General features: G+C 49.1%; 1 protein-coding gene across 1 annotated transcript in view; it reads left to right on the top strand.

Moving 5' to 3' along the window:
* The window catches only part of CACNA1B (calcium voltage-gated channel subunit alpha1 B), a 281498-nt gene that overhangs the window by 99216 nt on the left and 167274 nt on the right, over positions 1-15008 (top strand). Inside the window, exons 4-6 of the mRNA XM_041475194.1 lie at positions 3930-4021; positions 6267-6419; positions 11120-11307. Coding sequence (XP_041331128.1) covers positions 3930-4021; positions 6267-6419; positions 11120-11307 — 433 coding nt within the window. The remainder of the gene's footprint in view (positions 1-3929; positions 4022-6266; positions 6420-11119; positions 11308-15008) is intronic.

Consider the following 15008-nt stretch of genomic DNA (forward strand, 5'->3'; position numbering starts at 1 on the left):
TTCAGAGGGAAAAAGTAAAACAAAGGTGGCACTTTGGCAAATGCCCCAGATGATGTTAATTAAGGTCTCCCCCTCACTGAGATGTTTTCCCAGGCACTTTAGGAATCCTGTAAATGAGCTTTGGTTTTGGAGGGGGAAAGGCACCATCCCCACCCTGGCACAGTTTCCCCTCCTGAGCTGCTTTGTTGTGCTCCAGCTGCTGCCCCCGGGTCCTTCCTGCAATCCTGAGGGCTCCTGGCATGGATGCTGACACCACAACACTTTCTAAAAGCCTCAGGGCCCCCTGTGCCCTGGTTCCACTGCTGGCACAGCCTGGCTGGGGGTGGGCATGAGATGCCAGGGGGCTGCGGGATCCAGCTCCGTGCTGGGTGCCCAGCCTGGGCTTCATTCACCTGCAAGGCTCCAAAGGGGATTCAGCCCCAGAGCTGCCCCCTCAGCCCCTCAGGGTCTGCTGGAGAGAGTCCAGAGGGGCCACAGATCTGCTCCAGGGCTGGAACTCCTCTGGAGCCAGGCTGCGGGGGCTGGGGGTGTTCAGCCTAGAGAGGAGAAAGCTCCAGGGAGAGCTCAGAGCCCCTGCCAGGGCCTGAAGGGACTTTGGGGGGGCTGGGGGTGTTCAGCCTAGGGAGGAGAAGGCTCCAGGGAGAGCTCAGAGCCCCTGCCAGGGCCTGAAGGGACTTATGAAAAGGAGGGAAAGGGACTTTTTATGTGGGCAGTGACACAACAAGGGAAAATGATTTCAAACTGAGAGAGAACAGAGTCAGATGGGATCTTGGGAATCAGGAATTGTTCCCTATGAGGGTGGGCAGGTCCTGGCACAGGGTGCCCAGAGCAGCTGTGGCTGCCCCTGGATCCCTGGCAGTGCCCAAGGCCAGGCTGGACATTGGAGCTGGGAGCTTTTTTCCCAGCTTTGTTTAGCCTGGAGCTGTTTTTTTACCTCTCTAAACAACACCTGGGCTGTTTTGCTTTCCAAGAGTGGTGGATTCATGGGCAGAGGGAGCAAGGCCAGCTCAGCCATGCTGGGTGCTCTGTGGGGTTCGGGTGGGATGTCACGGATCCCAAGGAGCAGCTCTGCAGCCACGGGAGATGGTGGCTGTAGGATGTCCTGTGTAGGTTAACTGGGGGGTGACAATGAAAATTATGTCAGAATTCATTACTTAAATGGTCAAATCCAGAAGTTTTCCTGGGAAAGGGGCTTTGCGTGCCTTGTCAGAGTTGGAACAGGCTGGTTTTAACATCAAGCCTGTTAGGCAGAAAATTCTGGAAAGACAACTTCAACCCGTTGGAACATTTACTGGCAGCCATTCCCTCCTGTTTTCTCTCTGAATTTAAACCAGAACAAGAAGGCCATGAAGGACCCTTTCTCTCAGCTTGGTGACAGTACACATCCATCCTTGTGGTATATTCACATTCTCTGAACAGAGAGAGACATAATTCTCTCTCCCAGGATTTTTCCTGGGGAAGGCAGCGAGAAGCTCAGAGAAGAAGAGAAAACAATTCTTATCTCTATTCCCTGCTCCTGTTGTTTGGCACATGTGGAATGTGTTATGGAGATTGTTTACTGAGAGATTTGTTAATTTTTAATTATTGATTGTTAATTGGACACCAGTGAGGGTTGTTTGGATTCCTTGGCCAGTTGGGTCAAAGCTGTGTCCTGGCTGTCGCTGCAGACACTCATGGGTTTTTCTTGAGTATCTCTTTAGTATAGTTATAGTATAGAATTAGTGTAATATAATGCAGCTTAATAAAGCAATTGTTCAACCTTCTGAATCATGGAGTCAGTGCACATTATTCCTGTGTCAGGGGCTCCCAGAAACTGTGCATCCTGGCTCAGCTCAGACTGACTGTGCTGTTGGGAGCATCACCCAGGGTGGATGTTCAGGATTATCTCCTCCCTGGGCTCTTCCCACACTGCACAGGTCCATAAGTGAGCAATTAAGCCGTGAGGATGGAGGAAGGGAGCAGAGGATGAAATCACTGGCCTGGGTGCAGAAGATTAGATTAGAAGGCTCTGCATGAGCTAGTTCTTGGTTTAAATTGTCTCCTGTTGCTCGTGCTCCAACTGCATTGATGGAGCTGATGTCATGGGAATTTTAAGGTCGTGAAAATGTGGGAACAGGTGTCCTATAGAATAAATACTCAGCTCCTCAGGTCCTGGCTGGCTTCTGCTTCCTGCCATCCAAGATCCCAGCAGGTTTTTTTCCTGATCTCCAGCACCTCCTGCTGCTGGAGTCTGGCCCTTTCCGCCCAGCAATGCTGAGCCTGCTCTTCCCTGGGCCAGGCTCAGTCAGTCCCTAAGGTAAGGACAGGGATTTATTCTGGGAGTGCTCCCTGCACTGCCACAGCCACATCCTGCTCAGCTCCGAGTGCAACTGTGCAGCTGCTTCAGAAAACTCTGCTTTTCCTTGGGTTGGTTTATGGTGGCTGATCACTGCTGAATGCTCTGCAGCCTGGTGTCAAGAAACTGAGGAAAAACAGCTTCTGTTAGCAAGAAATTGAGGGACAAGGCTCCTGTTAGCAAGACACTGAGGGTAAAGGGCACCTGTTATCAGGAAACTTAGGAAAAAGGGCTCCTGTTATTGGGAAACTGAGGGAAAAGGGCTCCTGTTATCAGGAAACTGAGGGAAAAGGGCTCCTGCTATCAGGAAACTGAGGGAAAAGGGCTTCTGTTATCTGGAAAGTGAGGAAAAGGGGCTCCTGTTATAAAAACACTGAGCAAAAAGGGCTCTTGGTGTCAAGAAACTGAAGAAAAAAGGCTCCTGTTTTTAAGAAATGGAGGGGAAAAGGCTGTTGTTATCAAAAACTGAGCAAAAAGGGCTCTTGTTAGCGAGAAACTAAGCAGAAAATGCTCCTGATGCCAAGAAACCAAGGAAAAGGGCTCCTGTTATCAAGATAACAGGAAAAAAGAGCTCCTGGTCTCAAGAAAATGGGAAAAAAAAGGGCTCCTGTTATCAGGAAACTGAGGGAAAAGGGTCAGATTCTCAAGGTCCCTGGGAGGGGTGCAGAGGATGGAGGCTGGTGGGAGGATTTGGGCTTGGCTTGTATTAGAATCAGAGTTGTTTAGGTTGGAAAAGCCCTCCAGGATCATGAAACCCACCTTTAGATGAGCACAGGCCCAAATAAAGGAGGTTTTTTGCTGGAGCATCCCAGAAGTGCTGCAGGAATTGGCAAAGGTGGCTGTGCTGTGGGGCAGAGCTGGCTTTGTAAGTTCTCATCATTGTCTCTTGTGGACACTGAGACAATATTCCTTCCCTTGCTGTGCCCTAGACTAGGGAATCCATTTCATTTTCTGTGCACAGCATCACATTTTTAAGACCCCTTCTGCTCTGGGGCTGGATTTTGTGGTGTGTCAGACCCACACCCTGCTCTCTGCATGTTCTCCTCCAAGAGAATGCTCTGAACAAAAATTAATTTTGCACACAGAGAAGAAACTCTGAGCAGAAACTGCTTCATGTGTTGGGAAACATCGGACATCAAACTGAGGGATTTGTGGATTTGTTATAGGAAGTTCTGGCAGGTAACTTCCAGCATAACTGAGGGATTCAGCTCCCTCTCTCTGTCTCCTTTTTGTGCTTTCCTGGGGCACAGGGTGCAGCTCTTTAGTGCCTGATGATGTCCAGTGGCCTTACAAACAGGCAGATATTGGGGATTTTTCTACAGCAGCCCTGGAGTTTGTAATTAATTCCTGGAGTTTGGAATTAATTCCTTCCAGTGAACACAATTCTCAATGTGATCACAGACTTTAAAGCAGCTCCAATATTTGCTGGTTTTGCACCACACTTGGCCATGGTTTGGAAAGAGGAATTTGCATTTAATCTGGAATTGTTTTTTAAAGCAGCTCCAATCTTTGTTGGTTCTACACCACACTTAGCCATGCTTTGGAAAGAGGAATTTGCATTTAATCTGGATTTGTTTTTCCTGTTTCCCTTCAGGATTCTGGCGACTGCTGGGACTGATTTTGACCTGCGGACCCTGCGAGCTGTGCGGGTGCTGCGGCCCCTGAAACTCGTGTCAGGAATCCCAAGTGAGTGTCATGCCCATGTTGTGCCCCAGCCCAAGGGCTCTGTAGATTTGGGGTGTTGCTGCTTTTCTCAGCAATATTTTCTCCCCCTGCCTCTTTGGGGTCAGTGGTTCCTGCCCTTGGCAGGGACTGGCTGTCTCTTGTCCCATTTTGTGTTGATTTCAGCTCTGTGCTCCCAAACCTGGAGGTGAGGGGCAGGGATTTGTCCAAGGACCCTTTTGTCTTTGGGGGTGAAGGAATTCTCTGGGGAGAGCAGACCTGAGAGCTGAATTTTGCAGCTTTCAGGCATTTCAGCTTGGATCTTCTGATGGTTTTGATCATCTGAGCATCCTGTGCTGGGATTTTACCCTTTTAATAAGGGGGAGAAAATAAAGGGAAAGAGCAGGTGGGATCTGGCCCTGCCTACTCAGTTTATGCATTTTTTGGGTGAACTTGAAGGGCCTGAATGCTCCAGTGAGGAGCTGCATCATGCCCTGATTTCTGCCTTTTTATGTCACAGTCACAGCTGCTCTGCCCCCAGCAGGGATCACTTCCAGGAGCTCTTTCATTCCTGGATGTGGAATAGAAAGGTTTGTACCCTCCAGCAGGAGCTGCAGCACTGTGGGATGCTCTGGTGTTCTCTGGATTTACCTGGGGGCAATGACAGCACAAACAATTCCTGAAATCAGGTTCCATTCATGAGCAGGGCTTCAATCTGAATTCCCAGCCAGGACAGATCCTTGGAAAGGTGTCATTTTTAGCAGGGTCTCCAACAAGGAGATGCTGCTGGATGTTTTTCCCTGGACCTTTTGCCTGTGCAAGGTGTGGCAATGACAGTCTGAGGTTGTCACAGAAGTGAGGTGGCCCCTCAGAGCTGTCCCTGTCCTGCTGTGGGACACACGTTTTCTACCTGGAGATGTGTCCTGGACTAGCACAACACTTCCCCACAATAATTGCTCTCAGGTTTTTAGTGATGTGGTGAAAGCTGAATATTTTATAGGTTTTTTTCCTGTAATAAATGCATAACCTTGATGTACAACCACCCACAAACACAGAATATTCTTCCTTTTTATTCCCTCGGTGTTTTTCCTGTCAAAGAGACCTTGCTGCTTTTTTAAATGCTTGTGCCCATCTCCATCTCACTGGTGCTGTGCAAGGTGGCAAGACAAGGATGATCCTTCACCCCCAGCACTCAGAACAGGCCACCAAGGCAGCTGCTGCCCGTCACTGCAGGGTTTTGTGTGCATCTGCAGGACATTATCAGCCACCTCCATCTCCTTATCTCCCTGCCTTTAATTGAAATGAGTGTCAGGGCTGGTGACAAAGCTGTGGATGGGCAGCTGGGTTTGTTTCTGCAGAGCAGGGTGTGACAGGGACAGCAGTGTCCCTTCTGTTCTGTGGGCTGTGGGGGGACAGGAGCTCCTGAGCAGCCCCCACTCCCTGGCACAGGGATCACATCCATCCATGGGGCTTTGATTCCCTCCTCCACTTTCAAACTCAGTGACAAGATCAGGTGCTGGGACATTCTCTCTTTGCCCTCACTCTGAGCTCCTCAGGACAGGTTTCCACTGCAGTCCAGATCCTGCCTGATCTCTCCAAGCACCACCATAATCTTCTTCCAGAGAAACGCTTCAGCCTCGTGTCTATAGACACAAATTGGAATTTATTTTGGCAAATATCTGCAGGAGATCCTGGTACAGCTAAATCATTGTATTAGCCAAGGTTTAATCTCCTGCTATGGTCTCACTTCCATTTCAGTGCAGTTAGGTAATAACAATTTAGCACCAATTTCTTAATTACCACTGAGTCCAGCCACTGTGTGAATTTGGTGGGATAAAGCTGACACTTCCAGCTTGTCAGTAGAAAAGAGGCAATAAATTTTTTGTCCCCCTGCTCTACACCAGACTGGCTTGCTTGGCCCTAAGTAAAGTTCAAAGCTGCACCACAATTGCCCCAAGGACCTGGCTCAGCTCCAGGCTGAGTCTTGGGACTCCAGCAGCTTCAGGAAAAACCCTTTGAGTGCCTCTGAAGCTTAACAAACCACTGATCTGTCACCTAAAGAAAAGACACCACAAAAGGATAAGCCCCTGCTCTCAGCTGTCTCTCCTGCTCTCATGGCAGGACATTGTTTTATAGCACCTGGGGAAGAGCAGCGTTGCTCGGTATTGCCAATCCTCACCTGTCCCTTGGACAGCCCCTCTCCCACTTTCTCTCCACTCCCAAGGCCCCATTTGCCTTCCCTCCCTGAGGTGTTTTTGTGTCCCCACAGGCCTGCAGGTTGTCCTCAAGTCCATCATGAAGGCCATGGTGCCCTTGCTGCAGATTGGGCTGCTCCTCTTCTTTGCCATCGTGATGTTTGCCATCATCGGGCTGGAGTTTTACATGGGCAAGTTCCACAAAACCTGCTTTTCCAACGAGACAGGTGAGCCTTTGGACCTTCCCCTCCTGCTTCTGTGCTGCTTTTCCTTTTGCCTCTTCCACATTCCCTGCATTCTCTCCCTCTTTACCCTCATATTCTGAGAATTACACAGAATTTTGTGCCCACCCTACACAGGCAGGGACAGATTTTCCTCTCTCTGATGCCACAGTGCTGCTCCCAGTCTGCCCAAGAGTGAGATGAAAGTTCTTAGGCCCTCCTGTCCCAAAAGAATTTTCTCATAGCAGAAGCACAGAACCAAATTCCTGTTGTTTCTTATTAATTAATGGTGTCTGTCTAATTTTCCTTGGGTTTTGCTTCATGCACACTGAGTTTCCTGGGAAGGTTTTTGGGGAAACTTTGGTGTGGAATAGTAAAAGATTGAAAAGCCTGAGAGCAACCAAAAAATAAAAGGGCCATAGATGGGAGGCAAGGAGTCCTTTGATGGAGAAAGGATAAAAATGACCTTCAGAGAAGGGAAATTGGGCACTGAAGAGTAAGTGATGTGTCTGCCTGTGAGTGAGTGATAGACTCCAGAAGATGGAGGTGGAGAAGGATGATCCCAGAGATTCTTGGCTTGGAACAGCTGTGTCAAGTAATGGAATCATGGAATGCTTTGGGCTGGAAGGGACTTTAAAGATCATCTTGTTCCACCTCATTCCTTTATAGCGGTGTTAATATATGTTTATTATCTGACAACACACTTTAAAATGTTGTTCTTGTCTCCAAACCATTACATTTTAAGGTGCAATTGACTTTCTTTAAAACACAGCCTTGTATTTTCAGTCATTATCACTAATAGGTCTTAATATTGATTTATTTCCACGCAATCCAATGGTAATAAAAGAACAGCTCTGCCAAATCTCTGGGCATTTCTGATGGGAGCACTTTAATAGGCTCAGTGTACACAGAGATTTGCAAATGGAATTCTTGCTCATGTTCCTGTGGAATGCTGGAATAACATAAAGCAAGTTGGGAAGGAGAGTTGGGAGTTGTGACTTGTGAGAAAATCCTGGCAATTCCTGGAGGAAAGGAAATTTTGGGCTGGATTTGCAGGAGGGAGAAGTCTCTTTGTGGGTAGTGTGGCCCCTGCAAGGGGCTGTGGCAGTGCTGACAGGGGACAGGGACAGCAGTGACAGGATGGGTGTGGAGGGAGCAGCAGAGTCCCTGATCAGGTGGAGGGGAGGATGAATCCTGAGCAGGTTGGGGTTTGCTAGGACAATTTTTGGGTCTGTTAGACTGCAAACAAGGGGGGGGGGGGTTGTTTGTGCATCCTTTGTGAGTAGGAGGCAGCTGCAGGCAGAGCCCTAGGCTCTCCCTCACGGCTGACACCTGATGAGGGAGGATTTTCTTCCCTCCCCAGAGCAGTTCAAAAGGCCAGCATCACCCCCAGAGCCGTGTGTGCTCCCTGCACGCTCGTCTCTGCCATCAGCAGTGACCAAGGGAGTCTGGGCCAGGTTTGGGGACCGAGGACAGGTTTTTTGTCATGGCTAATGTCATGTGCCAGCTGCTCTTGCTGGCTGGGTGCATTCCAGCTGGAACTGAGAGCACGGCCGGAGCTCTGCTGCCCGAGCTGCATTTCAGCTCTGCTGCCCGAGCTGCATTTCAGCTCTGCTGCCCGGGCTGCATTTCAACTCTGCTGCCTGAGCTGCATTTCAGCTCTGCTGCCTGAGCTGCATTTCAGCAGCTGCCAGCTCACTGTGAGCTGTGGCTTGTCATAGAGACAGAGACAATACAAAGCAGCACTCCATTTTCAGAAGGCTCCAAACTGTTTTTACTATAGCCTGCATGCTTTTTCTACATTCTTACAAAACTCATCGGTTTACACTTTACTCATTGGTCACAGAGACGAAGTGCTCATTGGAATAGGAAGTTGCAGGTTTCTCTTATCCTTCTTTCTTTCTTAGCTTCTGTGTCAACGACCTTGGTAGAAAATTCTTTCAGGGGTGAATGTGGATCCTCTTCTCAAACTTCTCTCTGGCTCACAGAAGTTGCTGTAAAACCTGTTGCACGGTGGCTCAGCTCTCAAAGCCAGGCAGGCAGGAGAAGGTGCCTGTGCCCTGGTCACCCTGTGCTCCAGGGCTGCTGATCTGGCTTTGGGCGAGTTCTGAGCATCTCTTCCAGCTGCTGGGCGGGAAATGGTGTTTCTGGAAAGGAGAGGGGGGTGAGGTTTCCTGGCACTGCATCCCCTGGGAGCAGAGCAGCAGAGCAACCCACAAAGCTTTTGAAAACCTAAGTGCTTCTCATCTCCACAGAGGTGCATTAAGGAGCCTGGGCAGAGACCACGGGCTCCAAACCGACCTGAGAGTGGAAATGTGAACTCATTAAAGAGATGCCTCTGGTAGGGGGTGGAAAACAGGAGGAGGGAAAGCTGCTCGTGCTTCTCTCTGTTCCAAATCCCCAAAATGAGCAAAGCCCTGGTATTTTCCCTGGAATCAGAAGCCAGAGGAACCAACTGTGTACCATGAGGGGACCAAGCAGAGGTGTCAACACTTGAGTGTTGCTCTGCTGAGCCAATAGCCTGGGTAGGTCAGTGATGAACTGCAGCACAAAGGGGTGCTGGGCACCAAAATATGACCAAAGGGTTATTCAAGGACTTTCCCCTTCAGCCTGACTGCTCTGAGCTGGAAAAATGTCATTTTTGTCATGGAAAATGGGTAAAACTCAGTGGCAGTTTTGCTCCCGTCTTGCCTCCCTCTCCCTGCACCCTCTGTGCTGTCCTGCTCTGCTGACACAAGATTATTTTTAAGCACCTGACCCAGCCCAAATGCCCCAAAGCTGCTCCAGGAGAGAAGGGCACCATATTTATTTCCCATTTTCTCTTGAAATTCCCCCTTTCTCTGCTTTCTCCAGCCACAAGGAGTAAGGGCCACTTCTGGTCACTGTTTTAAAAAGGAAAAAATCCCGCACCCACCCCTTTGTGGTAGATGTTCACTGCATTTTTAGAGAATTCCCTGGCAGCAAAAGGCCAAACCGAGATGAAACTGGATCCTCTTTTAATGCACACTCACAAATGGTCAGCAGGAGCCAGCTTTGGCATTTTCTTCTCTCACCAAGCCCTTGTGAGAGCCTGTGGTGACCCATCTGGGAGCTGGAGGTTTGCCCTGCACCGAGGTGTTGAGTCAACAGGAAAGTGTCACATATATATTTATATATATCTACACACACTTCTATCCTGCTCCACCGTGACAATTTTGCTTTCCTCCTGCAGGCTTTGCTCTGTGGAATGATTATTACTAATTTTTCTTAGTGCTGCTCCAGCTTTTCCCCTGGTGAATCGGATTTTGTGCCATTTGCTGCTCCATTACCATAACCTGTCCCTTTAAAAACCCTTTAATGCTTCCCCAGTCCCAGCTCTCTAAACAGGCATATTGCTTGGGATATTTGCTTACTCTGAAAACCCAGCACTGGAGTTTTCCAGCCTGCAACCTTCCCAGCTGAGCCTGGAAGGTGCTGGGATGGTCCTGGCCATTCCTGGTGGGCCTTCCCTGACAGATTTATCCACCTCAGCCTCCTCTGGGTCTGCAGGACACTCAGCAGAGAAGCACCATCCCACATGGATCCTTTCCCTCCGTTTGAAGCAGAAATGTGGAGTTTATGGAGGAGCTGGAGCCCTTCAGTGCTGCCTTGGAGTGACACCAGGGGCTCCTCATGCAGCTGTGCTCGAACATCTGTACCAGGGCAATTCTGGGGCAGCCCACACCCCCAAATAGGCACTAGTGCAGGAGGTGCCCTTTTGCTTTAATGCAAATATTTAGCACTTTTAGGTGTTTGAAATGTGTGTTTTTCCTAAAGCCCTGCTTTTACCATACTGTTGGTTTTGTTTTTTTGTGGTGTTGCTTTATTCTGGGTTTTAGGGTCTTTTTGTGTGTGGTTTTTTTCATGCTGCTCTTACACCGTTTCCAGGTCTCTCAGGTGTAGTGGGCTGTCACGAGCCAGAAATTATTTGCAGTTTGGAAACATCTTCTACCAGGTAACAAGTGGCAGGACAAGAGGAAATGGCCTCAAGTTGCTCCAGGAGAGGTTTAAACTGGAGATTAGGGGAAATTTCCTCACTGAAGGGGTGTTCAAACATTGGAAGGGGCTGCCCAGGATGGAGTCCACATCCCTGGAAGAGCCCAAAAATATGTGGATGTGGCACCTGGGACATGGGTTAGTGGTGCTGGGTTGATGATTGCACCTGGTGATCTTAGAGGTCTTTTCCAGCCTACACAATTCCACCATGCGAGATGGCAAACTACGAATTTTGAGCACTTCAGGGATGGCTCTGCTCCCACTGACCCACCTCCCACAGCCCAGCAGTGTGGAAATGATTACAGGGGCACAACGACTTTTTCCATGTCTATAGTGGCACAAAGAAACCCAAAATGTGAATTTAATCCTTGCAGTGGTGCCAGGAGGATGCAGCTGCACTAGACAGGAAATTCTCATGATGGTTTCAGTCAGGAACTTCTCAGGATGGATCCAATCCAATCTTCAGGATGGTTTCAGTCAGAAATTTCTCAGGATGGTTCCAACAAGCAGGAACTTTTCAGGATAATTCCAAGCAGGAACTTCTTAGGATGACTCCAATCAGGAACTTTTCAGGATGGTTCCAAGCAGGAACATCTCAGGATGGTTTCAGTGAGGAACTTTTCAGGACGGTTCCAACAAGCAGGAGCTCTTCTGGGTAGTTCCAATCAGTAACTTCTCTTCCCTCTCTGCAGGTGAGGAGGTGGGGGATTTTCCCTGTGGAGAGGAGCCTCCTGCCAGGCAGTGTGAGAGCGGGACCACGTGCAGGGAGTACTGGCAGGGCCCCAACTATGGCATCACCAACTTTGACAACATCCTCTTCGCCGTGCTCACTGTCTTCCAGTGCATCACCATGGAGGGCTGGACCGACATCCTCTACAACGTGAGTCCTCTGCTGGGGATGGGGGGGTTGGTTGGGAACAGATGATTCTGGAGGAAAAAAGTGATTTAATTTGTGTGGTTTTCTCCTCCTGACCCCCTGCTTTTGAGGAGGATTGTTCCTGTTTTCCTGAGGGTCTGTTTCTGGTTGAGTCTGTGGTGCTTTGAGGCTGCAGAGTTGCTCAGCTGCAATGAGATGTGTGGGGGCAGTGGGGTGGTGGCAGTGCAGGAGCTGGTGTCACCCCAAGATGTTGCTGTGCTCTGCTGGGTGAATAGGAGCAGGTTCTCACAATGCCCCACAGAAACTCCAAATTGTACAAAATTGGGTGGCAAAAGTAGCAACTCCTTCATATTTTGTACCAGGAGGTTTCCTCTCCTGACTGGGAGATCAAACTTGTAACACTGAGCTCCAGGACTGGTTTTGCTCAGTCCAGTCCAGTTTTACAAAGCTCCATCACTCACCTTTACCCTTGGCATGACTGTGGGCTGCAGAGAAGATGCACCAGGCTGAATTCCCCTGCCTCCTGCAAGGCAGGACCACGACTGGCACAACCTCTTGGCTGTTCTGTTTTGCTCTTCCCAATTTTACAAAGAGCAGGGTGATTCCCCCAGCCTTTGCTGGCTTCCAGGCAGTGCAAGGTTCTCATCAGAGGGCATAGTTTATGTGGAAAAATCCCTAAGTCAGGCATTACTGATGCCCTCAGCCCATTTCTCTGGCTGGAGGGATGATGCTGTGCCCAGTTTTCTTCATCACAGACTCCAGAGCCATGCTGGCCCCTTTCAGTCCTTCCTGGGAGGGTTTCTGTAGCAACAGGAAAGGATTAGCCTGAGCCACAGTGAATTGCCAGGTACAATTCTGCTGTGTTTGGAGCCAATAAATGTGATTTATTCCCTTTTCCCTTCCTTGCTCAGTTCCTCCATTTATTCCCAGTCTCTGACCACTTAAAGCCATCTCTAGAAGATTTCTCCCCTCACCCTAAAGCTTCACCACACCACCAGTTTCTCCCCTTCTCATTCAGCATTCCTGCTCCTTCCTCCTGGTGCCAAGTGTTGTAAGAAAAGCCCATTAGCATCCTGGCTGGAATTGATTAATCAATACGTGGTGCATGAGATCATCTTCTCCCAACCTTCCTCTTGTGCCACATGCAAAACCCCGAGCTTACTATGGGGGTATTGATTTTGGGGGTTGACTGAAGATTGTAGTTTCATTCTGGATCCCCATTAACTGGGAGCAGGTGCCTGGAGCAGCTGCAGAGTTGGATTTGTTGTGTCTGAGACCCTAGCTGAGGGTTTGCTTGGATCTGGCAGATCTGAGGGGTTCTGGATGTTCTCACTGGGGGGAGGCTGAGTGGTTTGTGCTGTGCCATGGGACACTCAGCAGAAGTCAGTGATGCCAGGAGCCACCCCTGTCACCTGTCCCTTGTCCCCAAGGGCTGTCAGCCCCTCTCTGTGCTGCTCTGCTTGCTGAGGACCTGGCTGTGCTATTGCAGGTTGGAAACAGAGGGAAGCTGTGGGTGGGGAACATCCTCTCTGTGCAGCCCTCAGCCTTTTCACAGCTTTACTCATGTGCTGCTTTCTGGCCACTTGTTTTTTGGTTTGGTGTCTTCTGTGCCTACTCCAAGTTTATCAAATTGAAAAAAGGAGACAAAAGCCCAGATTATGCTGCAGCAGTGACTGAAAATCCTTCATGGGGTGTTTGTGGACGCATTGTCAGGCTGTGCACAGGTTACAGCAGTGAAGTCATAGAATTATGGGATGGTCTGGGTTGGAAGGGATAATCCCATTCCAACCCCTGCCATGGGCAGGGACACATTCCACTGTCACAGGTGGCTCCAAGCCCCATTCAACCTGGCCTTGGGCACTGCCAGGGATCCAGGGGCAGCCACAGCTTCTCTGGGCACCCTGTGCCAGGGCCTCACTGCCCTCCCAGGGAACAATTCCTAATTCCCAATATCCCACCTAACTCTGCTCTCTCTCAGTTTGAAATCATCGCCCCTTGTTCTGTCACTCTGCCCATATAAAAAGTAATGGCAGGGGTGGCACTGGATGATGTTTAAGGTCCCTACAACCCAAAACTGTGATTCTATAAATGCTGCTAATTTTCAGGGGAACCCTTCCTTCACCCCTTCCCATGAGTGCCACCACCACAGGCTGGCTCAAGTTGGGTTAGATTTGTCCCCCTGCTTGTACAAACCCCTCCCTTGCTGGTGCTGGAGCAGTCAGCCCTGCTGGGACCCAAATCCCTGCGCTGCCACGCAGTCTGGGACTGAGACCCATTAGGGGAAGGCTGAGGTTACAACTTCTGCCTTAATGGCCCATTCATTTCCTGATGCAAAATGTCTGGATTGATTCTCCTGCATCAGCAGGGCTCTGTTCTCACTCCCCTCCTCCTGCTGCACTGTGCCTGGGGCTGTTCAGGGCAGCCAGGGTTTTACTGGGATGTCAGGGTATTGTATTTGCAGGGACCCCCAAGGCAGGGAGGAATGATGAATCTGACTCCATGTTCTCAGAAGGCTAATTTATTATTTTATGATACTGTATTATATTAAAGAATACTACACTATACTAAAGAATACAGAAAGGATACTTAGAGAAGGCTAAAAAGATAATAATGAAAACTGGTGACTCTCTCCAGAGTCCTGACACAGCTTGGCCCTGACTGGCCAAAGAGTGAAAACAACTCCCAGCAGAGCCCAATGAAACAATCAGCTGTGGGTAAACAATCTGCAAACACATTCCACATGAGCACAACACAGGAGAAGCAAATGAGATAAGAATTGTTTTCCTTTTTCTCTGAGGCCTCTCAGCTTCCCAGGAGAAAAATCCTGGGCAAAGGGATTTTTTCAGAGAATGTGATATCAGGGAGCAGTCACTGGGTGGGATGTGCTTCACCAGTTCAGCATTCATTGAAATCTGGGAGGGTTAGCTCTGTCCTCAGAGCAGATTGGTGGCTGAGAAATTTGGTCTGTGATGGCATCAGGCAAACTGAGGTGTTTGGTGTCAAGGGTGTTCAGGAGAGAGAGATTGGGGTTTGGTGGCTTGGCTCAGGTCTGTGGAAAGTGAGGGGTTTTTTTGTGAGGGATTATCCAGTCATTCCCAAAGGACTGAGGTGACTTTAGAGGTGGTCCAGATCCAGCTTTCCTACAGATTAAGAAAGTCACAGCATCAAAGGCTTCAGCACAGCCTTTGCAGTTGGAAACCTACCTCATAAATATTCACTCCTTGTCCTGTGATAAACTGAGGAATTAGGAGAGCAAGAAAAAAGCAAGTTCACAAATCCCAGCCCATTTTTACCATGCTGATCCACTATTTATACTTCCACAGACTTTTCCTTTTAATTGGGGCCCATAAAAGCTTTCTAGCAAGGCTTTATCTGGGAGGTGATTTATGCTTGAAGCAAAGAGGCTGAATCATCAGTAGGGTGAAATACTTCAATAATAAGCTGGGGAAAAGAACTTCCTGCCTCAGCAGCACAAAAGCATTGGAACAATGAGTCCAACCAAGCTTCTCTGGCAGCTGCAGTTTTGTCTCAGCTGTTTGTGCTCAAAAGTGTCCAAGGAGCAACAGGTGATTTAGGAAAGTTGGTGATGGGGAAGAACATGTTTTCCAGCAAATGGAGCACCTCCTGCTAATTCCAAGCTTCAGCATCATCTGGGAATGTATTTAAATAGAGCAACCCAACTGTTTTCCTCAGGGTGGGAGCCC

Source organism: Pyrgilauda ruficollis, unplaced genomic scaffold, assembly GCF_017590135.1.
Source record: "Pyrgilauda ruficollis isolate IOZ18807 unplaced genomic scaffold, ASM1759013v1 scaffold34, whole genome shotgun sequence".
NCBI classification, from domain to species: Eukaryota; Metazoa; Chordata; class Aves; order Passeriformes; family Passeridae; genus Pyrgilauda; species Pyrgilauda ruficollis.